Below are 26,811 nucleotides of genomic sequence, written 5' to 3'. Positions count from 1 at the left end.
GCTCACACATTTATACACAAATCCATAATAGATCTGCATTGTGTCTTTGAATTTTAAAAAAATATACATATCACATAAATCTCCGTTAACAGTATAACAAAGCATAGAAGTGGCTGATCTTCAGGGTTGGGGAGTAACAGATTAGCCTACATGTAAAGATTACACAAAAACGGTAACTGTAATCTGTTATGTTACCAGCAAAAATATTGTATTCAGATTACAGATACAAAACTAGATGATTACTTCTACAAACATTTGTTTGACACATTTTCTGTTTTCTCAATGACATTCAAATCAGCATTGAAAAAAGGTGAAAATTTAAGTTTGATTCTGCCTGAGCAAGTCTGACCACAACTTAGAGACCACTATGATGACACACCACATGTGTTTGATGGATGGCATGAAAGGAGACGGAATAGGCTTTTGTATAAGCTTCCGTCCAATCTGTCTTCCAACGATGCGACTGTTGTTGGCATACAAAGATGATCCAACTTGAATAAACACTTGGAGGTTAGGACGACAGCAGTGGTGTAGCCTACGGGCGATACAGATAGACTATCACTTATTATTGATATCTAGGCTCAGTAGCGCATTGATGTAAATCGCACTGATCTATCATTTTGCTTTTTGCGAGTTACGGATCATAGTTGTTGTGGATGGCAAATGTAGGCCTATATGTGTATTTTAACCCAATACTAGTTGAATTGAAGAAGTTGAAGCTGCCTATCAGTCATTGTTTTTGCGACCAGTGGTGTATTCATTATCGAAACTGTTTACTGTTTAACCAAAAGGAAGCAAACAGAGTGAAACAAGAGTTTCTACTGGACACATTAATTTAGGTCCCTCCCGTTTGCTTCCCTTTTAATTAAGAAACGTTTTGCAACAGAATCGGCATAATGAATATGACCCAGTGAACAGCCAGTGTAAAATGCGCTCTTGCAACAGCTGCATAGCATGAATCCCAGCCTATGGAATAAAAACTCCCCTGGTGTAGACCTATTGTACTCTCAAAAACAAGTTTCATTTAAGAAGACCACCAGTGGGGCTTTTATTGCTCAATCTCCTAACAGACACATGCTCAAACTTGTACACATTTGATAGACTTAAACAGCTACAATTTATTGAGTATCAAAGTGTCGCAAATTTTTGTTTAACAATAGGCCTATAGCAAATGCGGCATATGGCATTCATTTTTCACATGCAAATAGCACTTGTTTAATTGAATGTTAGGGTTAGGCATTAGGGATAGCAGTGTGGTTAAGGATAGGGTTTAAAATCAGATTTTATGACTTTGTGGCTAGTGACCACTCTGGAGAGCTAACTCCAAAACAAGATTCATGACCAAAAACGCTAACCTGCAGTGAAAGTAATCTAAAAGCAATTGAAATTATTGTAATTAGATTAAGTTACTGAGTTTGGGTAATCCAAAAGCACCCTTACTGATTAAAATTGTGGACAGGTAACTAGTAACTGTAAAGGATTACATTTAGAAAGTAACCTACCCAACCCTGCTGATCTCCCTCAGAGCAAATACCTCTCACTATGCCTGCACATTATTTCCATAAAGACCTGTTTCTCTAATGACTTCTATCCTCCTGTTTTGTTCCATTATACCCAACAAAATGACACTGTCATTCCTCTACTATGATTCTGCCCTAAAAATATATTTTCCTGATCTCTGTAAAGGCCAACTCTAATTAGTATTAATCAGGTTAATTACGTAATCAGTCTTTTCTCACCACTCGTCTTTCCTTCATAGTACTGACTCTCAACAATATTTGTTTAAATAAAATGAACTAAAAGGTAGAGGGAGTGACAGTGTCTTGTGTCTGCTGATAGCGGGGTTGATGCAGATTGGGAGGTAAGAGATGGAGCTAAGATATGGCCGGGAGTCGAGTTAAGAATCTCTCTGGTAAAAAGGACATGATGGATCACATCTGCCTGCTGTGCCCCCCCCCCCCCCCCCTGTCTTTTCTACCCCACCTCCCCTACTGTAATCTTCAATCATCATTCAGCAGCACCACAGGGGTCGTATCCTGCCCTTCCTCCTTCTCCACCCACAACACAGTTTGTCCCCCCAGGGAAAGGAAAGCCCCATGGTCCCTTGCCCACCTCCCCCAGCCCCTACCAGAGTGGAGGACTGACAAAGCACTCTCTTTCACTGTGTCTGCAGAGATCTGCCAGGCCCTCTTACCACCCTGAGGCTAAACCACAACAGATTCACACAAACGTATTTTCCTATTTAACTTAATGTGAAGACAATTACATTAAAACAGACCTGTTCCATTGATTAGAGGAAAATGTAGAGGTCCTGACACTCAGATCAATGGGAATTGAGTTTCTCTTGGAATGAATTTAGAGATAAGCCAAGCTATTAGATAAGCAGTAAATGAGTATGTGTTTAGAATATTTTCACATTCTGTCAGTGGTGACTGGTGATACTGTAGTATAGGGTGTAGTGCAACAGGCCTCTTCGCCAGAGGACTATACCGTTTAAAAAAAAAGTTTGGCATAGCCAGCACAGTAATGGCCTGATATAGTGCTATACTAAATTGTAAAATTGTTTAATTGTGAAATTGTCAATAAACCAACTGAGAAGGAATTCCACAATGAGGTCTTCATAATAATCTTGAAAATAAAATACAATTGGAGTATTTTATGGTAATTATGGTCATGTTAAATTGATGCAAATGAAAGGTCTTTTAAAAGTATTTCATTTTCTCTATTTTCATTTGAGAAGAACATTTCCATGGAATATAACATACTTACTGCATTTCTTTACGGTAATAGAACTGAACATGTCAGGTTCTTTTAGGGTCATTTCAAATTCTCTGATGAAGAAATCAGAACCTTGAAGAATATAACTATTTAAGGGGGGGACCAAACTATTATTTTTAGGTAAATATGTTAGGCCCACTAATGTCTTTTTAGATACCTTTTTATGTTTCCCTTTTCTCAGGATATACTTATTTCAAAGTATGTTTTACATTTGCATAATGAACAAGTTAATTAACCATTGGCAAACGATATGGAAATCATTTGTAAAGAATTTGTAAAAAATACTCATATTTACTTGTGTATTTATTACGAGGTTTAGGCCAAATCAAATAAACATGAACAACACGCCATACTTGTATTTTCTTAATTTAATTTAAATTAGCTACTTTATTTTATTTTAAACTATGTGATAAAGTTTATGATCAGTTTATAAGCACAATTTCTAATAACGTAGTATAAATGTAACTACAGTAAAGTTAAATACCTTAAATGTAACATTTGTACACGAATGTAAATCATTCAGTTCCATCGAACCCGCCCAAAATGAGCTAATAATCCCTTATTTTAGTCAATTTGGTGAATCTCCACATTTGTCATTGAAATAATGTTTGCACACACAAAAAAGAATTGTCATACATGAAAGGAATCAAAACCTTAGGCTATATAAATGCCACAGATGAAATCTTCAATAGCCTACAGTGGGCTACACGGTTTAACATTATTGATACTAAACCATGAATTAGTGCATTTTGGCCTCATTCTTGCCAAAATAAGATGAATCAATTAATTTATGGTCCACTAGCATAATGTGATATATACTTTAATTTCGACCAGTCATTTTCGATTACTATTCCTCGTCAAGGCCTAAGGAATTTTAATCCTCGAAATGACAATAAATCTTCACACCCACACTGGGGCACGAGGCACTGGCGCCTGGATGAGACACTAATGTCCCTCCCTTGAAACAACGTGTCGATATTTGTCAACCTGCCTTCGTGCATGAGAAATCATTTTAAAAACGAAATATAACCAAATGTGTGATGTATAGCCTTATAAGGAATAGTGAATTGGGTCCTCAATATATAGCTATGACAGGAGATCATAAATAGTGCAATTATGGATGGCATCATCTCACCAAAAATTATCAAACAATATAGGCGTATAGCTACTCTTTAATAGCCTCTAACTGTGTTGATTTATTCGATTTAAAACGATGCCAAATATGTTTATCTCTCTACTGAGAATTGGTCTATTAACAGATCTAAGCCAATGTTGTCAATTTGTCATTCCAATTGGATTAATTGAATTATTAAAACGCAATGTTTTCTCTCTCTTTCTCTCGCTGCCTTGTCTTGGTCATCAGCCATTTACATGTTTTGTGGTGGTAATAGCCAACACAGGATTTTGTGACTAAACCTAATAGCTTCAGGGCGTTCTCCAAGTTCAAAAGTTCACCTTTTACGATCTTCAAAAGACCGCTGACTGCCCACGTCCAAATAAAAACATTCCTACCTCTATTCTCAACAAACGACCCACAAACCCATCACAGTGTGAAATATGCAAGAATCAAGACTGACTAACAAAAGTAGGCCTATCATATAGATCGCAGGGAGCACAGTGGGTCAGATAAGTCCCATAGGTAAGACACATTTTGAAAGGCAATTAACAGCTCGTGAGAAGGATACTATATTTTTCCACCTTATAACACCCCACATAGAATAAGCAGAATATGATGTAGGCTAGAAAACAGGATGATTAACTATGTTACAGTAATTCTATAATAATGTATCATGAATGTAAGGACATTGATATATGTATATGCCTGTGTGTTTTCCCCAATGACTGTAAATGTTTTTTTCCAGATGTATAGATTCGCATGCACAAAACCTGATAAAAAAAACTTGATCAAATGTAGCCTGTAGAAAGCAAGGAGCCTGGTGTTAACATCCACTATACATTCCTAATGGAATTGGAGCAAGGATGCGAACACGTACCGTTAACGGACTTCGCATTGTTTCTCTCTGGGTAATCGAACCCATTCGTCCTCTTCTCTATCTCCATCCTCCTTCATAAAAGCTGCATGCGCCCCTTTCTATCAACAGGGCGCCTATTAACACTATTTTAAATTCGATAATGCAATTAGCTGTCTTCGTTGCGTTGATGCGCTCCTGTCTCACTGGACGGACCGTAGCCCCATGGTTTCGAGTGTCAGTAAGAATAACAGTTCTTCCACACCCCCATACCTACACAAACCTGCACCCTGAACATTACGCAATGACGCACGCGCTGTAGCAGGAATTCTGGGTTATGTAGGGTTTGGCCGCGGTGTTTGTAGTTGGGGGTGGTGCGGCTACCTACATAGTTGCATCATTCCGCTGAGTTGGCAATTAGTTGGCCGTCAGATTTCAGTTTAGTTCAGTTTAGTTTAGAACGGTCAAGTATTGTTATTAAGTGTTATACAAAGTTGACTTGGATAATCTAAAATGGTATTCAAGGGCTGTGAAAAATAATGGCCATAATAATCCAACGTGATTGACCATTGAAAGGTGATTCTGGGGGACAGTATGCAAAATGTTGTTGTCACTTGTCTATCACCATTATATTTCTTATATCTATTTAGATTATTTGGCGAAAAAGAAAGCTTTGTTAATTAAGCTTCGTAGAATGAATGGTTTGTGCATTGTCATTTAACTCAAATCCTTACTAACGGAACCTTAAAACTGTCTACTGTATACACTCATTTTTATTTATTTTATTTTATTTAACCTTTATTTAACCAGGTAGGCTAGTTGAGAACAAGTTCTCATTTGCAACTGCGACCTGGCCAAGATAAAGAGTAGCAATTCGACACATACAACAACACAGAGTTACACATGGAATAAACAAAACATACAGTCAATAATACAGTAGAACAAAAGAAAACAAAAAGTCTATATACAGAGTGCAAATGAGGTAAGTTAAGGAAATAAATTGGCCATGGTGGCGAAGTAATTACAATATAGCAATTAAACACTGGAATGGTAGATCGGCAGAAGATGAATGTGCAGGTAGAGATACTGGGGTGCAAAGGAGCAAAATAAAAAAATAAATACCAGTATGGGGATGAGGTAGGTAGATGGGCTGTTTACAGATAGGCTAAGTACAGGTGCAGTGATCTGTAAACTGCTCTGACAGCTGGTGCTTAAAGCTAGTGAGGGAGCTTCAGAGATTTTTGCAATTCGTTCCAGTCATGGGCAGCAGAGAACTGGAAGGAAAGACGACTAAAGGAGGAATTGGCTTTGGGGGTGACCAATGAGATATACATGCTGGAGCGCGTGCTACGAGTGGGTGCTGCTATGGTGACCAGTGAGCTGAGATAAGGTGGGGCATTACCTAGCAGAGACTTGTAGATAACCTATAGCCAGTGGGTTTGGCGACAAGTATGAAGCGAGGGCCAACCAACGAGAACGTACAGGTCGCAATGGTGGGTAGTGTATGGGGCTTTGGTGACAAAACGGATGGCACTGTGATAGACTACATCCAGTTTGTTGAGTAGAGTGTTGGAGGCTATTTTATAGAGGACATCACCGAAGTCGAGGATCGGTAGGATGGTCAGTTTTACGAGGGTATGTTTGGCAGCATGAGTGAAGGATGCTTTGTTGCGATATAGGAAGCCGATTCTAGATTTAATTTTGGATTGGAGATGCTTAATGTGAGTCTGGAAGGAGAGTTTACAGTCTAACCAGACACCCAGGTATTTGTAGTTGTCCACGTATTCTAAGTCAGAGCCGTCCAGAGTAGTGATGCTGGACGGGCGAGCAGGTGCGGGCAGCGATCGATTGAAAAGCATGCATTTAGTTTTACTTGCGTTTAAGAGCAGTTGGAGGCCACGGAAGGAGAGTTGTATGGCATTGAAGCTCGTCTGGAGGTTAGTTAACACAGTGTCCAAGGAGGGGCCAGAAGTATACAGAATGGTGTCGTCTGTGTAGAGGTGGATCAGAGAATCACCAGCAGTAAGAGCAACGTCATTGATGTATAGAGAAAAGAGAATCGGCCCAAGAATTGAACCCTGTGGCACACCCATAGAGACTGTCAGAGGTCCAGACAACAGGCCCTCCGATTTGACACACTGAACTCTATCAGAGAAGTAGTTTGTAAACCAGGCGAGGCAATCATTTGAGAAACCAAGGCTGTCGAGTCTGCCAATAAGAATGTTGTGATTGACAGAGTCGAAAGCCTTGGCCAGGTCGATGAATACGGCTGCACAGTAATGTCTCTTATCGATGGCGGTTATGATGTCGTTTAGAACCTTGAGTGTGGCTGAGGTGCACCCATGACCAGCTCTGAAACCAGATTGCATAGCGGAGAAGGTATGGTGGGATTCGAAATGGTCAGTAATCTGTTTGTTAACTTGGCTTTCAAAGACCTTAGAAAGACAGGGTAGGATAGATATAGATCTGTAGCAGTTTGGGTCTAGAGTGTCACCCCCTTTGAAAGAGGGGGATGACCGCGGCAGCTTTCCAATCTTTGGGAATCTCAGACAATACGAAAGAGAGGTTGAACAGGCTAGTAATAGGGGTTGCAACAATTTCGGCAGATACTTTTAGAAAGAGAGCGTCCAGATTGTCTAGCCCGGCTGATTTGTAGGGGTCCAGATTTTGCAGCTCTTTCAGAACAAGATATAATAGGGCTTATATCTTGAGTAGATAAGTATTCAACCCCCTGAATCAATACATGTTAGAAACAGCTTTGGCAGCAATTACAGCTGTGAGTCTTTTTGGGTAAGTCTCTAAGAGCTTTGCACACCTGGACTGTACAATATTTGCCAGTCATTCTTTTACAAAATTATTCAAGCGCTGTGAAGTTGGTTGTTGATCATTGCTTGACAGACATTTTCAGGTCTTGCCATAGATTTTCAAGCCAATTTATGTCAAAACTGTTACTAGGCCCCATTCAATGTCATGTTGGTAAGCAACTCCAGTGTAGAAAGTGTTTTAGGTTATTGTCCTGCTGAAAGGTGAATTTGTCTTCCAGTGTCTGTTGAAATGCAGACTGAACCAGATTGTCTCTAGGATTTTGCCTGTGCATAGCTCGATTCCATTTATTGTTATCCCCCCAATAAACTCCCTAGTCCTTGCTGATGACAAGCATAACCATAACATGATACAGCCATTACCATGCTTGAAAATATGAAGATTGCTACTCAGTGATGTGATGTGTTGGATTTGCCCCAAACATAATGTTTTGTATTCAGGAGAAAAAGTTCATTTCTTTGTCAAATTTTTTGCAGTATTACTTTAGTGCCTTGTTTCAAACATGATGCATGTTTTGGAATATTTGTATTCTGTACAGGCTTTCTTCTTTTCACTCTGTAATTTAGATTAGTATTGTGGAGTAACTACAGTGTTGTTGATCCATCCTCAGTTATTTCCTGTCACAGCCATTAAATTCTGTAACTGTTTTAAAATTACTACTGGCCTCATGGTGAAATCCCAGAGCAGTTTCCTTACTGAGTTAGGAAGGACACCTGTATCTTTGCAGTGACTGGGTATATTGATACACCATCCAAAGCCTAATTCATAATTTTTACTTAACTACCAATCGGTGCCCATGTTTGCGGGGCATTGGAAAACCTTCCTGGTCTTTGTGGTTGAATATGTGCATGAAGTTCACTACTCGACTGAGGGACCTTACAGATAATTGTACTGTTCGTGTGGGGTACAGAGATGGAGTAGTCATTCAGAAATCATGTCAACCACTATTATTTGTAAGAATGTCTAAAAACAAAATTACACTTTGACATTATAGGATATTGTGTGGAGATTAGTGACACAAAATCGAAATGTAATTTTAAATGCAGGCTATATCACAACAAAATGTGGAAAAGTCAAGGGCATTGAATACTTACGGAAGGCACTGTAGGCCTGTATAAGCTACCTAGGGAGTAGAGGTCTTCATCAACTTTTTGGACCCGGACAGGAACAGACCCGAGCACGATCAGACCCAGGCCCGATTGTACCCAGATTTTTGGGGGTTGGGGGAACTGCCCCGAACAGACCCGAGATCAATCAGACCGAAACCCGAATGGACCCGAGGACAATCAGACCTAGACCCGACCCGAACACGAATGGACCCAAGGACAACCAGACCTAAACCCAACCCGTAACCTAAAAGGTTCGATAGGGACCAGACTGACATATAAAATAGGTTTATCAGCCAAGATGCTCTTCAGGTTAACAAATAGGTCTTTATATGTTGGCTAGGCCTTCTATAAGTCAATACATTTACCTTATTAGCGTAAAATGTATATTCTATAGGCTATGCAGAGCTGTGGTCAGATTCACTCATGTCTATCAGCTGTGGTTACACAAACCCGAGACCCGTTGTCATTCAAACAGGACCCGACCCGGACCAGATAGACAAGTTTTAATTTTGGACCAGTACCCGCTCAGGTCCCAATGTCAGGTATCAGGTTCGGTTTCGGGTGGACCTGTGAAGACCTATACTAGGGAGTCTATGTTGGACTAGTGGGTTTATAGTGCCCTTTTTACCCAAAACCATGCTGTGATTTTATTTGATTACGGAGACAAGATCTAACCTTCTACTGCGTAAATTCCGCAATGGGGGGTTGATTGAGTCGGGGCCCCGGTACGAGAAGACCTCAAAGAACACAGTGACTGTAGGTTTTACAAATAGCCAGGAGATGGTGCTGCTACTCTTTTACATTCCACTCCATCTGTGTCCTGTCTCTCCTGGTCCTGTGTTGTTGCGAGTTAGCCATACTGCTGCCAGATGGCGCTATTATAATAGTGCCGTCTGGCGGCAGTAGGGCTAGTTGCGAGCACCAGTGAGACAACTCTGAAACTTGTGCATACATTTTATATGTGCCACTCATTTATCAAATGAATGCTAAAATTATATAGAAAAAGTGCAGCTGTTACGTGTAATTCATATCCCTGTGCGCCATGCGTAAATGCTAATTGTCCGATTTGTCGCAATAAAGGCTGTAAAAAGTTGTATGGAATATTAGAAAGATATTAAACTACAATGAAACACGTCTGAAATTACTCTAAAGATAAGATTCGATAAGAAATATTATGTCCCAAATTCATGTCAAGTGTGTGTGCAAATTGCCCCTCCCATGTGTGGAGAAGAGAAGATTGGTGGATGATCATTTACCCCTGATGCGCAGAGTTGAGGACTAGTGTGTGGACAGCGCCTTATCAGCTTGGAAAACTGATTGTTGCGCATATTACAGCAACAACATATACGACTTGGGTCTGTGGCAATGGAACCCTAATATCTCGTGCGGATGTCCTAATTTATGGATTGAGTAATACTGTAACCGACCTTGTCATTCCGACTCCAAAAGTTGTGCTGAGGGATTCTTTATCTGCTATCAAGCACCTGGGAGGAAAATGTGGAGATTTACGAATTTATTAGCTTGCCTACTGGTGGTGTGTAAAGATGTCACTGCACAGAGTAAGGTAAGTTATGGGCATGACTTGGTTATAGACTAATAACACCTATATAATGCTGCAATGGCACAAGTAAGTAAGGAACTCCCCCATATTTAATGGATCTAATTCCTCGTGCTAAAATATTAATACGAATTTGTCAACCCTGTCTTGCAGCTCTGCTACAGTACATTTATTATTGTTAACTTAATATCTGAATACCAATGTTTTATGCACTCTTTAAAAAACATATTATCCCACTTTAAAGTCAACGTATTTCAACGAAATGATTGCACAATTTGCGCAAATTAGCCTAGTTAATTCGTTCACGTGCGCGAAGGAGCGATCGACGCTTCTCTTGTGACACGAGGTTGTTGAAAGCGGGAAGCAGATTGCGTAACAAACGATAAACATTATGCTCTTCCAATTATCCATGTGATTTCCAAATTAAAATGCCAATTCCCCAATATCAACTGTTGCCCTGTATGGCCAGGTGTCCAGTCAGAGATCAGTTAATTTGCCTGACCATAGACACGGACTCTCTCCCTTCTCTCAGTCTGAACACGTGTTGATATAAAGAATAGATGTATGTCATTATTGAACATGACATCAGCCTTCTTGGCGTGTAAGTATAGACTTTGAACCCCCTTATTGCACATCAGACTAAGTAACCATTACATTAGGTTTCCCCAGTGAAAGGTCAAATAGGGTGTGCTTATGTTTGTCCTGTTTCACACATGTACATGTGTGTAACCTGTACATGTGTGTAACCTGTACAAGTGTGGTGTGAAATGGCATTTTTTTTTTTGGTGCATATCCCACTCCCCGAGACACCCTTAGAGACTGGGGTAACTGCCAGGGATTAGCTATTATTTAGGCAACCCTGGAGCAATTACGTTTCTTGCTAGGGGCAGAGCCATAGATTTTTCACCTAGTCGGCTCAGGGATTCAAACTAGCAACCTTTCGGTTACTGGCCTAATGCTCTAACACCCTCAAACTCGACTCTGGACCTCGAGACAGTTTCACTGCATTTTGTCATTGTTCCATTCTAATCAGGGACTGATTTAGACCTGGAACACCAGGTGGGTGCAATTAATTATTAGGTAGAAGACAAAACCAGCAGGCTCCGGATCTCGTAGGGAAGAGTTGAATACCCTTGCTCTAACCACTAGGCTTCCTGGCGCCTTTTATGTGTACGGCCTGATGCCAGATGAAATGTGGGAAGAGATGGCAGCCAGTGGGGTAACAGTAATATCTGCCCTGCCTTGTTTGCACAGCTGCTGGACTTCAGTAACCCCTCTCTCATAGACCTGCATTCCCCTGAGGAGAGTCTAATCCCTGCTCCCCACTGTAGAAGAAGAACAAAAATGGGCACAAAACAAGACGCACACAAGCACATGAAGGTTGTCGAGCAGATTTTCTTCATTGTGCATGAGAGGAAGTGTGGTGCATTTAGAACATTGAGCACAAGTGTCATGTGTTCACATCATGGTATTTGTGTCCTCTCAAGAACAGTGGAGTGTAACATTTCTCATAACAATGATAATCCCTTATTATTACAATGATCATCAAATGTATTGAGGGTAACAACTTACACAACTGATAACTCAGGATTCAAGTGGACTGTACCAAGGCCTTCTGTCAAAGCATTTTTTCTTTTATGGATGAGAGCTGCCCACCACTAATATGCATGTGAATATCTCGTGGCTCAAAGTGGAGAGACTAACTTCATCACTACTTGTTTTTGTAAGAAGTGTTGACATGCTGAATGCACAGAGGTGTCTGTTTAAACTACTGGCACACAGCTCGGACATCCACGCATACCCAACAAGACATGCCACTAGAGGTCTCTTCACGTTCCCCAAGTCAAGAACAGACTATGGGAGGCGCACAGTACTACATAGAGCCATGGCTACATGGAACTCTATTCCATATCAGGTAACTGATGCAAGCAGTAGATTCAGATTTTCAAAAACAGATAAAAATACCTTATGGAACAGCGGGGACTGTGAAGAGACACACACACACACACACACACACACACACACAGGCACAGACTCAGACACACATACACATGATAAGACACGCACACTACACACACGGTACACATGGATGTGGAATTGTAGATATGTGGTAGTAGAGTAGAGTAATAAATACAAATAAATACAAATACAAAAGCATAGTATAGGACCACTAACAAACTTGTGATTGATTTTAGCATGGCTATGGTTCTCTCTGTTCTCTGTGTTCATCTCATGTGCCTGTCTTGTGTGCTGCCTGGATGCCCTCTGTCCCCCTCTGTCCCATTGGACCCACTGGTGACACTGAGATGATTGTGAGACAAAGCCAGCTCAGAGGAGGACACAGAGGGAGTGGTGGCGTGGGAACAGGCATGTGCACCTGCCCCTTGTTTTGGTTGTAAACAAACCCAGGAATCCCGCCGAGAGGTCCTTGAGAGGGCAGAGAGAGAGACGGACACCGAGACATAGGGAGGAGACTCACAGAATGCCCCTCTGTCAGAGTAATTAACTAACGAGACTTGGTGTGTCACTGGGACTTAATGAGTTAATGAGACTTGTCAGTCAGTCAGTCTGTCTGTCTGGGGGACTCAGTGGCCCCTGGCCCCAGTGCGGCTGGGAGAGGGCTCTATTTCTGAACAGCAGGAAATGAAGGAGACAGTGACACAGACCACAACAGCAAACAGAAAGCAATCTCCCTTTCCCTCTGAGCAATGTAATGTAGGAGAAAAGTAACACAAAGAGAGCTGAAATTACAAGCCCCGTTTGTCTGAGCCCTTCATCTAAGGATGCTCCATACAGAACATGGCTGCCAGAGGACCACATTGCCAAAGGGAAGTATGATTCACCCATTCTCTGCACCACTTGCCCTCCACCTGTTTCCCAGTCTGCATTACTGTACGCCTCCTTGGCTGTGTTTACACAGGCAGCCCAATTATGATCTTTTGACCAATCAGATTAGCTTTGAAAAAGATCTGATATGAATAGATCCGATGTGATTGGTCAAAAGACCAATCAGCAGGGGGGGGGAATCCTAATTGGGCTGCCTTTGTAAACACAGCCTTTGTGTCTGACTGCTATGATGTGAGTTTGTGCCCAACGAGGAGCCAGCTTGGTCTTCCTATTAGTTCCACACAGGAAAGATATCCCCACTGAGCACACACTTGTTGAATCAATGTTGTTTCCATGTAATTTCAAGGAAATTACGTGGAACCAACATGGAATAGATGTTGAATTGACGCCTGTGCCCAGTGGGTCTCCTTCAGCTGGCACATTCTCACTCAGCATTTATCACATCCATGGTCCTTCACTGTGTTTTATGGTGGGGGAAAAAAACATCCAAGTAAAGGTTTGATACAATTGTACAATCATGTGGAATATTAGACACTGATCTATCTATCAGTTCCATCAATCTATCCAGTGGGCCCTGTCACACATCTGGCTCCCAAAACAACAGCATCTGGGGAGGAAAGCAATTGCAGCTAATTCCATTCATGACTGTGGTCCCCAGACATGCGCTGATAATTAAGAGAGAACTGTTTACAGATAAATCATCTGATACTGTTCCACAGATTAGCTGATTCTCTCTTCCATCACCTTTTTTATCCGCCCCTCTTTCTCTCTGCCTCACTCTTCTCTCATTAGGCTCAATCAGTAGTAGCCACTGAGGTTAACCGGAATGTTCTGAGTGTGCTCGGTCGGACACATTATGGCCGCATTTACACAGCCAATTATTGGCAAAAGATCTGATCTGAATGGTCAAAAGGCCGATTAGTGGCAAAAGATCAGAAATGGGCTGCCTGTGTAAACGCAGCAAGCCTCGGACGGAATGTGGATGTGTACCCCCAAAAGCAGCAAGTGCTCAGTAAGCTTGTGTCCAGCTAATTAACGTCCCAGTGCTAATGCCAGTTTCTGTTCAGGTTAGGGACTGCAATCTCATGGTTCATCTCCAGGCTGAAGGCTTACGTTTCCTTTTGCAGTCCAGGTTCAGATTTACAGTGGCACTAAGTCTGTTTATCATAAGCAATACTAATTAGATTAGGAATCAGGTGGACTTTCTGGACAAGAATTTGGACTCCAGATTTGTCTATAATGTTTAGACTGGAGAGCAAGGTGATACGTCGGGGAATTTAAACAAATAGTTCAGATATCTTCATAGGTCAAAAATGATCTTAAAGTCAAGCTGAGTCAATATTCCATCATCTGTTGTGTAAACCTAAACTGGTGGATTACGGCCATCGAATTCCAGTTTAGTAGACGGTTATTCTGAGATGAACTTTCTCTTTAGCATTTGTCTATCCTGAAATATCATTGCTTTGATTTAGTCATCAGATAAACCCTTTCCAGACATGAACACTGTGTGGATTCATTCCACTCTAGTAGTCATACTAAGTATTTCTTTGTATCAGTTTACCTCAGAAACAGTTTCCTGAGTTGAGCGTCTTTGAAGTGGACAACACCCGGAACAGGGTCTGTCCTTTATCTGTTTATATTAAGAAATATAAACACTTTTGTGGAAAGTATCCTACATTAATTATCTTGTTTGTGAAAGCTACAGTGTCATTGTTAAGTCCATATGCCGTATGCCTAGTAACAACATGCAGGTGGCCTGAACAATTATACAAAACCTACGGTCTGAAACGGACATCCTTGTTTATACGGACCATGGTTAATGTTACAGTAACGCTTAAGGCCATCATATAATAACATTGGTTTTCTGTGTTTAAAGATAAGCCTTAAAAGTGCCTGGAATGTGCCAGCCATTGTGTGCAATGTATCTTGTTTTTAGCAGTTGTGGACACAATTGGGATTTCACTTAGTCGCTGTAAGAGTGGCCACGGCCTTCAGTGAGTGAGTGATCTAATCATGTACTGTGGTCTGTGGAGTGTGTGAATGTGAAGCTGTGCAGTCGGGTCCCTTCCGCCGATTGTGCAGACCAAAGTTTGTATTTGAGTCCTATTCTTTTGACCTGAAACTTGACTGCTCTCAGAGGTCAAAGCCTACGGCGCCAAGCTCAAAGCATGCATTAAGCTCTTAACGGTCTTAATTACAAATGCTCTTGTGTCTGTTCTCATATGAACAGAGCAAGGACAATAACGGTTCTCACAGCCAATATCATTTCTTTAGAATTAGGACAGCTGAAGTCCAACTTGCTCCGGTCTGTGTGTAAAGGAAAGAGGATTGATAGGGAAGAGGCTGCACATGAATAGTGTGTACGAACTCTTCCCTGTTGGTCAATACACAAATGCACACTATCCCAAATACAGGTGTCGAGGAGGCAACCAAACCCAATCAAGCTGGCAGGAATTCCACTAGGTTTGCCATGCTTAGTTGGTACTAGAAGAAACTTAAGCTGATGTTGCTAAGGAGCAGGCTGGGTTTGGATCGCCTGGGTCTGTGATGGAACAATAAGGCGCAGCAGGGCTTTGGGCACAACCCCTCCAAGGGAACTTTAATCTGCTAATCCACTCTGTTTTCATGTGGTTGTAGCATTTGTCAACCCACTGCCTTTTTTACTTGACATGGGTCAGGAATGGCTGGCCACTATGCACACAGGGGTCCTGCCCCATAATCAAAGACCCCTCTGAGTGTAAGTCTACAGTAATGGAGGGTACTGCCCCCCCCACCGCTGTCACAGGCTGCATTCCTCCACTAATGAGCCCCCCCCCCCCCCCCCTCTCCACCCCTCTCTCTCCCCTCGCCAGCCTACAGTGTCTGGCCTCCATAAAAATCCTCACTCCCAGAGACCACTCAGTCACTCGATATTTGTGCACAGTTGTGTGGATGCTCTCCTTGGGTTTTCTCTTTACTCACATTGGCAAGAAGACTTGATCTCCATAGATATTTGCCCCGATCTACAGTTTACGTGCCCAGTGTGGATTTGGTGAAGGACAGGACTGACGATTCTTCCAGAAATACCTTGATTGAGTGCAGAGTTGATATGTTTATCATGTCTTGATACAATGTGGCAAAGTAAGGGCTCAGACAGACAGAGTCACATTTCAAAGAGATAGAGACAGACAGAGATGGTTTAATGAAGAATCCCGTGCTGCATTCTTGTGCTGCTGTAGGGGAGAGTGGAGCAAGTTGAGTCAAAGGGGTAAGATGAGTCACCCGTTCTTCTAGGAAACCATACACACAATGTATGATTTGACCAAATATTTAGGAAGAGGTCATCATTTCATAGAGTCTGTGAAGGAAGAAACCACATGGGAAAAGTGGTAAGCAAGTTAGGTCCAAAACACAGATTTTCACCAAGTCAAATTCATTTAGTGTGTTAGATGTTTCATGATGCTTGTATCTTAACCAAAGTAGATACTTTTAAGATTGTTCTATACGTCAGTTGGGGGCTTTATAAGCTTCAATATGAAGTCCTAAATCTAGCATGAAGGTGCATCCTTGTAGCTGTGTGAGCCAATAGTCAAAATGTTTGCCTCGGGGTAAGTTGAGCCAGTGGTTGAGCCAATGGCAAGTTGAGCAAATATAAGTGTTTTCTTCTCAGGGTCAATTCAAGGCATTATCGCTGGGATATGAGGTAACATGACCTGGCCTATGTTAAAAGTTGTAACACTGTGCGCTGAGAGTTGGGAAGCAAGTTCAGGGAGTGAGCGTTTTAATAAAATAAACAGAATATAATACAAAACAAGAAACACGAACAGCACGCAGACATGAAACTGAAACAGAAACCATGACACCTGGGGAAGGAACCAAAGGGAGTGACTATATAGGGAAGGTAATCAGGGAGGTGATGGAGTCCAGGTGAGTCTGAAGACGTGCAGGTGCGTGTAATAATGGTGACAGGCGTGCGCCATAACAAGCAGCCTGGTGACCTAGAGGCCGGAGAAGAAGCACACGTGACAAAAGTTTTTTTTTTTTAAGTACTGTGTTTTTTAGTTAAAATATGCTTACAATTATTCCAATTTTAAAAAGCAATTATGATTGTGTTGAATTGCATTTGGGAAATAAAGATAGACATGGCTTTAAAAAGTTAGTGGTAATATTTCATTCAGTACAGAAATTTGTAGGTGGCTTAATTGACCCTATACCAGGGGTAAGTGATGCCAAGAGACCACTTTATTTGGACAAGCGATGTTTTCAAAACTGTAGTGTTTTCATGAATTCTAATTATTTTCAGCGATACATACCATCCTGAAATATATTTGAAGTTTTGGAATGGCCTAGTCGAAGTCCAGTCCTAATCCCATTTGAGATGTTGTGACAGGACTTGAAATGAGCAGTTCATGCTTGAAAACCCACAAATGTTACTGAGTTAAAGTAGTTCTGCATGCAAGAGTTGGACAAAATTCCTCCAAAGCGAAGTGAGAGACTGATCAACAACTACAGTAAGAGTTGCAGTAAGGGTTGCAGTCATTTCAGCTTAAGGTGGCACAACCAGTTATTGAGTGTAAGGGGGCAATTACTTTTTCACACAGGGGAATTGGGTGTTGCATAACTTTGTTAATTAACTAAATTAAATAAGTATAAATCAGAAGGGGGCAAGTTCCTTTTCATGGCACTGTATGTAGAGACCTTTGTCAGAAAGAACGTAAAAACCACTCAACTTACCCCACTCTCCCCTAAGTGGTACCACATGTGGGCCTGCCACAGGGTTTATAGAGATCCCTAAATCTCATTGGGGGAAGATGACAGGTTAACCCTGGACAGAGGGTCTGAGAGGGAGCTGGGCCCCAGAAGATGCTGGAAGACGAGCTTAGCATCAGAGTGCAGCGACCCCCTGGCCTCTACATCAAATCAAAGTTTATTTGTCACATGCTTCGTAAACAACAGGTGTCGACTACCAGTGAAATGCTTACTTACACAACAATGCAGAGAGAGAGAAAAAGAGATAGAATAGAAAAATAAAAACACAATAAATAAATACACAATGAGTAACGAGGACTTGGCTATATACACTGAGTGTACAAAACACCTGCTCTTTTCATGACATAGAATGACCAGGTGCATCCAGGTGAAAGCTATGATCCCTTATTGATGTCACCTGTTAAGTCCACTTCAATTAGTGTAGATGAACGGAAGGAGACCGGTTAAAGGATTTGGAAGCCTTTAGAAAATTGAGTCATGGATTGTGTATGTGTGTCATTCAGAGGGTGAATGGGCAAGACAAAAGATTTATGTCTTATAACGGGGTATGGTAGTAGGTGCCAAGTGCACCGGTTTGAGTGTGTCAAGAACTGCAACGCTGCTGGGTTTTTCACGCTCCACAGTTTCCTGTGTGTGTCAAGAACGGTTCACCACCCAGGGCCTCCCTGGTGGTGCAGTGGTTAAGGGCGCTGTACTGCAGCGCCAGCTGTGCCACCAGAGACTCTGGGTTCGCGCCCAGGCTCTGTCGTAACCGGCCGCGACCGGGAGGTCCGTGGGGCGACCCACAATTGGCCTAGCGTCGTCCGGTTTAGGGAGTGCTTGGCCGGTAGGGATATCCTTGTCTCATCGTGCACCAGCGACTCCAGTGGCGGGCCGCGCACTAACCAAGGTTGCCAGGTGTATGGTGTTTCCTCCGACACATTGGTGCGGCTGGCTTCCGGGTTAAATGCTCGCTGTGTTAAGAAGCAGTGCGGCTTGGTTGGGTTGTGTATCGGAAGACGCTTGACTTTCAACCTTCGTCTCTCCTGTGCCCGTACGGGAGTTGTAGCGATGAGACAAGATAGTAGCTATTAAAAAACAATTGGATACCATGAAATAGGGGAGAAAACGGGGTAAAAAAAAATAATTTAAAAAAATAAGAACGGTTCACCACCCAAAGACATCAAGCCAACTTGACACAGCTGTGGGAAGCATTGGAGTCAACATGGGCCAGCCTCCCTGGGGAACGCTTTTGACACCTTGTAGAGTCCATGCCCTGATGAATTGAGGCTGTGTTGATGGAAAACACGACTGTGTTGGTGTGTGTGGACCATGATAATTCCTTAGTGATGTGGACAACGAGGAACTTGAAGCTCTCTATCTGCTCCACTATAGCCCCGATTTATGTGGATGAGGGCGTGCTCGGCCTTCCATTTCCTGTGGTCCACGATCAGCTCCTTTGACTTGCTGACGTTCAGGGAGAGTTTGTTGTCCTGGCACCACACTACCAAGTCTCTGACCTCCTCCTTGTAGACTTACTAATCATTGGTGTTCAGGCCTACCACCGTCACATCGTCGGCAAACTTAATGATGGTGTTGTAGTTGTGCACAGCCACTCAGTCATGAGTGAACAGGGAGTACAGGAGAGGACTAAGCACTCACCCCTGAGGGGAACCCATGTTGAGGATCAGCGTGGCGGATGAGTTGTTGCCTACCCTCACCACCTGGAGGCTGACCATCAGGAAGTCCAGGATCCAGTTGCAGAGGGAGGTGTTCACAGGATCTTTAGTTTAGTGATGAGCTTGGAGGTCACTATGGTGTTGAATGCTGAGCTGTAGTCAATGCACACTGTTCTCATGTAGGTGTTACTTTTGTCCAGGTGGGAAAGGGCAGTGTGGAGTGCACGGACTGTGACACCTTAAGCTCTCTGTGGAATGAAGGTTTGGCACTCATTTACACAGGTTAACTTGGCATTCTTGGGAACAACGACTATGGTGGTCTGCTTGAAACATGTAGGTATTACAGACTGGGGCAGGGAGAGGTTGAAAATGTCAGTGAAGACACTTGCTAGCTGTTCAGAGCATACGCTGAGTAAGTGTCCTGGTAATCCGTCTGGCCCTGTGGCCTTGTGAATGTTAATCTGTTTAAGGTCTTACTCACATCGGCTACGGAGATCGTGAACAGCTGGTGCTCTCATGCATGATTCAGTGTTGCTAGCCTCGAGGCAAGCATAGAAGGTATTTCAATTGTTTGGTAGGCTTACATCACTGACAGCTTGCGGTTGGGGTTCCCTTTGTAATCTGTAATAGTTTGCAAGCCCTGCCACATCCAACAAGCGTCAGATCCTGTGGAGTAAGATTAGATCTTGGTCCTGTATTTACGCTTGCCTGTTTTGAAGGTTTCTTCGGAGGGCACAGCGGGATTTCTTATCTGGATTAGTGTCCCGCTCCTTGAAAGTCGGCAGCTCTAGCCTTTAGCTCAGTGCGGATGTTGTCTATAATCCATGGCTTCTGGCTGGGGTATGTACATACGGTCACTGTGGGGACGACATTATCAATGCACTTATTGATGAAGATGGTGACTGATGTGGTAAACTTCTCAATGCCATCGGATGAATCCCAGAACATATTCCAGTCTGTGCTAGCGAAACAGTCCTGTAGCTTAGCATTCGCTTCATCTGACCAGTTCCATATTGAGCACATCACTGGTAAATCCTATTGAAATGTTTGCTTGCAAGCAGGACTCAGGAGGATAGAGTTATGGTCAGATTTGCCAAATGGAGGTTGAGAGAGAGCTTTGTATGCGTCTATGTGTGTGAAGTAAAGGTGATCTAGAGTTTTTTGCCTCTAGTTGCACAGGTGACATGCTGGTAGAAATTAGGCTAAATGGATTTCAGTTTTCCTGCATTACAGTCACCGGCCACTGCGACCGGGAGACCCATGAGGCGGTGCACAATTGGCCCAGCTTCGTCCGGGTTAGGGAAGGGTTTGGACGGCTGGGATGTCCTTGTCCCATTGCGCTCTAGTGACTCCTTGTGGTGACCCGGCCATGCACGCACGCTGACTTCAGTTGCCAGTTGTACGGTGTTTCCTCCAACACATTGGTGTGGCTGGCTTCCGGATAAAGCGAGCAGTGTGTCAAGAAGTAGTGCGGCTTGGCAGGGTCATGTTTCGGAGGACGCATGGTTCTCGTCTTTCTTTTCTCCCGAGTCCGTACGGGAGTTGCAGCGATGGCACAATTGTATATCATGAAATGAGATAGAAAAAAGGGGTAAAAAGTACCACAATTATTATTTATTTTTTATGAAGTCACCGGCCACTGGGAGCGCCACCTCTAGGTGAGCATTTTCTTGTTTACTTATGGCACTATACAGCTCGTTGAGTGTAGGCTTAGTGCCAGCATCGGTTTGTGGGAGTAAATAGACAGCTACAAAAAATATAGATGAAAACTCTTGGTAAATAGTATGGTCTACAGCTTATAATGAGGTATTCTAACTCAGGCGAGGAGAACCTCGTGACTTCCTTAATATTAGAGATTGCGCACCAGCTGTTGTTAACAAAGAGACACACACCCTTCCCCTGAGCTTACCTGACACCACCATTTTGTCCTGCTGATGTACAGAAAAACCAGCTAGATTTACATTTACCATGTTCTTGTTCAGCCATGACTTGGAGAAACATAGGATATTACAGTTCTTCAGATCACGTTGATAGGATAGTCTCGAACAGAGCTCATCAAGTTTATTCTCCAGAGATTTCACGTTTGCCAATAGAACGGAGGGTACAGGAGGTTTATCCACTCTTCGATGTAGTCTCATCAGGTGTCCCACACGCCAGCCTCTATAGCACCGTCTCCTCCTGGTCCAGGATAATCAATGTCTTTCGCCTCGTCCAAATCGAGGTTAATGATAGCTGTTCTGATGTCCAGAAGCTCTTTTCTGACCATAAGAAATGATGGTGGAAACATTATGTAAAAAAAACTAAAAACATTTTTTTACCATCATCGCAAAATGAGAGATGGCCAGACATGGGAAGATGAACAGAGCCGTGCCCGTCACAGACAGAGAGACAGGCACTTGAGAACTACTGTGACACCTTAAGCTCTCTGTGGAATGAAGGTTTGGCACTCATTCACCTCTTACCAACAACAACTGAACATTCAATAAGATATGCAATAAATCTATGGTATATCACATGTCTGACTGGGCCTTTCATGTGCTTCAAAGGAGATGAAGCATGTGGTAAATGTCCCAGGATCACGTTCCTTTCCTTGCTTTTGTTTCTCTCCTAAGAAAATGTATTTACTATTCATAGTATGTCCACCGGGGAGGGAGTCATTCAGAACATTGGAACAACTCTCCATAGACTCCTGTGAGAGAACCCAAGCTCAGCATATATATTTATGAATCATAATGTCAAAGTTAAATCCTGACCATTGATCACTATGGGTCAGATAGAGTTGCTTTCACAGAATGTCTCTGCTTGAATGCTGCTCAGCCTCCAGACTGGCACTCTCACATTCAACCCCACGTTGTGACATCATTCCAGGCTGTGATTGCCTCCTGTAGCTGAGGGACGGGAACCATATCCAGTTCACACATGTCAAGAATACTTTAGTCAACCACTCCTACACCACTCTATTTAAAACCGGTGTAATCGGTCCATTTCATCCCTTCTCTTCAACTCTCTCTCTTGTCAGATCTTTGGGGAGACAGAGCCGGTGCGGATGACATCGGAGGGCTCAGACTGTCGATGTAAGTGCATCATGAGGCCACTGAGCAAGGATGCGTGCCAGCATCTGAGGAGCGGAAAAGCACGGGTGGAGGACTTCTACACGGTGGAGACCGTCAGCTCTGGATCGGACTGCAAGTGTTCCTGCACAGCCCCTCCCTCATCCCTCAACCCCTGCGAGAATGAGTGGAAGATGGAGAAGCTGAAGAAACAGGCCCCAGAGCTTCTCAAGGTGACGGGAGGTGCAGCAGTAACAGACACTAACTGTAACTTGGTGGCAAAATAACCTTATAACTGTAAATGTTAGTAGTAAAATTAGGTAATTGACTGTGTAAAGACAGTGACCAGAGACCCTGATTACATGTGTGTGGTTTGATCCTGAAGATACAGTATACGTAACCATGGGAGAAGCAGAAACAGGATTTAATGAGTAATTGTTCAAATGAAAGCTTCAAGGTGTCCCAGGTTGTTACACAGACAGTTCACTATGACATCACTGGATTGTCTGTCTGATATCCATCTGCTAATAACATCTCAGCACCTCTGAGGACCTTCATATCTGAAGCACACATTCCTTTTTCACTGGCAGTGAGAGGAGAGGAGGCACGCTATGTAGCATATGAACAGAACAACCAGAACCAGATGTGTGATCTGACTGGATTTAGGCCTTCTGCACTCTTTTAAGTTCCTTACTACTGAATAGTGTCAGGTACATAGGAGTAAAAAAAAAAGAATACTGGAAGAGATGGCGACCCGCACACTGTCAAAAACTGAGGCTTGAATGAAAAATAAACATGTTTATTAGAACATCACTGTGCACCCCAAAAAAATGATAGTGCAAGAATTTGCATAATGGAAAGGTGAAAACAAAACACAAACGTTTCGGCCCCAGGCCATCCTCAGTGGATTTAGACTTAGCCATAGATTAAGCCTGGTTGTTGTTTCGTGTTAATACTCTCCTCTGTGCTGTGGGTGTGCAGCTTCATTCCATGGTGGACCTACTGGAGGGGACGCTGTACAGTCTGGACCTCATGAAGGTTCACTCCTACATCAATAAGGTGGTCTCCCAGATGAACACACTAGAGGAGGTAAGCACAAAAAACAACGTCCTGGTATAGTGGAACAAGTGCCACAATAACTTGGACATAAAACAACAACCAGGGTACACTAGGTTTGCATGCCTTTCTACATACTGTGTTTGAGTGTATTGGGATCTTTCCAAGGGTTCTAAGCTGTTAAAGCTGTCTACGGTCCTTTATGGAGACAGAGCTGATTAAATGGTTTGTGATTGGATACTAGTAATCCCCCCCCCCTTAAACTGCATGGCTACAGTAACCCTACAGTTATTCACTTCTCTAACAGGAAAAGATGTACTAGAATGGGGATAGAGATTTGTGTGACTGGCTCCGCCAGAGTACGAGTCACACAAAGTAACGTTTTTATAATCTATTTACAAAAGGGTTCCTTTCTGGTTAGAGTTATTTTGGTCTGACTCTTAGAACACGTCTGTTTCTCCAGACAATCAAGACCAACCTGACTCGGGACAATGAGTTTGTAAGGGACAGCATGGTCACTCTGACAAACCAGTTTAAGAGGTATGAAAACTACTCAAACATCATGATGAGCATCAAGAAGGAGATCTCCAGCCTGGGGCTGCAGCTACTGCAGAAAGACCAAACAGAGACCAAAGCTCAGGTAAGTGTGTCTCAAACAAACACACACACACACACACAAAAGCTTGCTCACAAATTACACATCAAACACACACAAACGTTCACATGCCCACACAGACGCACCGTAAATCACAGGCTTGAATGTTAATGTTTACAGGACACCAATGATGAGAAAACCAAAGAGACCGTAAAAAAACCTAACAAAAAGTCCCCTGCATCTAAGCCCCCTCCCAAGCCGCCCAAGGAAAAGGTTGTAAAACCCAAGAAAGAGAGCACCAAACCTGGGAAGCCCATCAAGCCTGACCCCACAGCCAAGGCCAAAGTGGCAGGGCACCAGCCGGGGGTAGTGAGGGGCATCACATACTACAAAGCAGCCAAGGTGGATGGGGACGGGCATGTCACAGGCAGTAAAGGTGAGAGAAAAGGGGCCGATACAGGGGGAGAGTTTGACCACTCTCTCTCCCAGCCCAGTGTGTATGGAGCCCCCTCACCCCTTAAGACAACATTAGAATGTGACTTCAGCTGAGTTAGCAGCGCTCAGCCAGCCTGTATGAGATCATTTATATGCTGTTCTAATGTGCTCAGACCCTATTGTGATTGTTATAAACTAAACCAATTCAAATGTAAGTTATACTCTTTTGGGGGGGTCTTCATTACATAATGCATGATCTGCATTGCACAACACTGATCTGGAGTCCCATGGAGCGGCACACAATTGGCCCAGCGTCGTCCGGGTTAGGGGAGGATTTGGCCGGGGTAGGCCGTCATTATAAAATGAGAATTTGTTCTTAACTGACATGCCTAGATAAATTTCAAAAACGAATACAAAAATATTTCATGTTCCCAACGGAGACAGATATTGTACATTCTATTCCTGTATAGATCAAGCCATTTAGATTTGAGTGAAAGATGATGTTCTCGCACTGGTGTGATAAAAGAGTGTAAATCTTCCTGCTACATGTATACTCTTGGCAGCTCTGCTAGAGGAAGTAAAACAGTGAACCCTTCATCTTGTAGATCACCAGATCCTCAGGACAAGACTTATCCTGCTGTTGTTTTTTAACAAAGCAGGGCTTGGGCCATTGGAGGATCACATTGCTTGTGTGCATTCAGCGAGCAGGAAATCCATTTTTTGTATTGACATAATACATCGAGCTAAAGGAATGCTGTTTCAATAACATTGCCACATCCAGGACATGCCCCAGCTTCACGCCTAGCACACAATGTGTGGGAGAACCTCATCACTGTGCAGATGAAAGTTGACAAAACATTTCATGACTCCTTCAAATCCTCTTTAAGTTTACAAAAAGAAAGAAGGACCAAGGCACTCTTCATATAATTAATAAAAATGTATTTATTTGTATAGCATGTTCAATGGAACAAAGATTTTAAAAGTCCGAAGCGTTTCGGCTGCATGGCCTTCATCAGGGAGTACAAAGATATGATGATACAATGTCTTCTTTTAAACAAAGCATTTTCCAATCAACCCTGATTGAAGAGGGAGTGGTTACAGAATAGTTAATACTCAATACCAAACAAACCGAGACCATTCCCAGAACATTAGCTAAGATTCCCATTAATCTCTAGTTAGAGTTTTATCTAACATTAGTATGATAACATCCCCAAAACTTTTTTTTATGTAATAAATACCTTTGGTTTGTTCTCCTTGTTCTGCACAACACCACAGAACATCCACAAAATGTTCTCATTAGTTTTCCAGGTAATGTAATAACACAATGTACAAGCAACGTTTTCCCAGCAAACTGTGAAAGTTCCCAGAACGTTGGTTAGGTTGTTGCTAGCCTCTGCCGAGTCCCCAACAACTGGATGTTCTGGTTTTCAGGGGAAATGGAAAGAGAGCCTTCCGCTTTTGGACATTAACAAGGCGACACACCATCTTAAAACCTTTTACTACCGTGGGTTAAATCAGTGTCACACAGTGTTTCTTGGTAGTCTTAAACAAATCTACTTTGAAACAAAAGTATAAACCTCACACACATGGTTGCGAAAATAAAAAAATATGCTCAGTTGTGATGACATTCATTCAATGTTGAAGTTAGGTTGCACAGGACATTCCCTTAATTTTACAAGAATATTCTTGTGATATTCACAAATGTTGCACAGAACATTCCCACAATGTTGCATAATGTTCCACAATTTCCAACTAAGTCTGTTTTTATGACGTTCATAGTATATTTGTTTTAGGTTTAACATAATATTCCATTGATGTTCACGCAACATACAGTACCAGTCAAAAGTTTGGACACACCCACTCATTCAATGGTTTTTCTTTTATTGTAGAATAATAGTGAAGACATTGAGAGAATGTCAAGCGTGTGCAAAGTTGTACAGGCAAAGGGTGGCTACTTTGAAGAATCCCAAATATAAAATATATTTTGATTTGTTTAACACTTTTTTTGGTTACTACATGATTCCATATGTGTTGATGTCTTCTATTATTCTACCATGTAGAAAATAGTAAAAAATAAATAAAAAATAAAGAAAAAGTGTGTCCGGACCTTTGACTAGTACTCCACAGTTGACCTTGTCTTAGAGGTATTCAGAAAATTTCTAGAACATGCTATATTTAAGTTT

The 26,811-nt window shown here is 42.4% G+C and overlaps 1 protein-coding gene across 1 annotated transcript in view; it reads left to right on the top strand.

Annotated features, from left to right (window-relative positions):
* The first annotated feature begins 9,928 nt into the window (after nt 1–9,928).
* LOC109895757 (olfactomedin-like protein 2A) overlaps nt 9,929–26,811 on the top strand; it is a 29,158-nt gene continuing 12,275 nt past the window's right edge. The window contains exons 1-5 of the mRNA XM_020489716.2: nt 9,929–10,244; nt 22,512–22,775; nt 23,524–23,631; nt 24,062–24,238; nt 24,374–24,629. Of these exons, the coding sequence (XP_020345305.1) occupies nt 10,176–10,244; nt 22,512–22,775; nt 23,524–23,631; nt 24,062–24,238; nt 24,374–24,629 (874 nt within the window). The 5' untranslated portion in view covers nt 9,929–10,175. The remainder of the gene's footprint in view (nt 10,245–22,511; nt 22,776–23,523; nt 23,632–24,061; nt 24,239–24,373; nt 24,630–26,811) is intronic.

The sequence above is a fragment of the Oncorhynchus kisutch genome, linkage group LG8, assembly GCF_002021735.2.
Source record: "Oncorhynchus kisutch isolate 150728-3 linkage group LG8, Okis_V2, whole genome shotgun sequence".
NCBI classification, from domain to species: domain Eukaryota; kingdom Metazoa; phylum Chordata; class Actinopteri; order Salmoniformes; family Salmonidae; genus Oncorhynchus; species Oncorhynchus kisutch.
The sequence above is the reverse complement of the archived record's forward strand: the minus strand, read 5'-3'. Positions and strand labels throughout refer to the sequence as shown.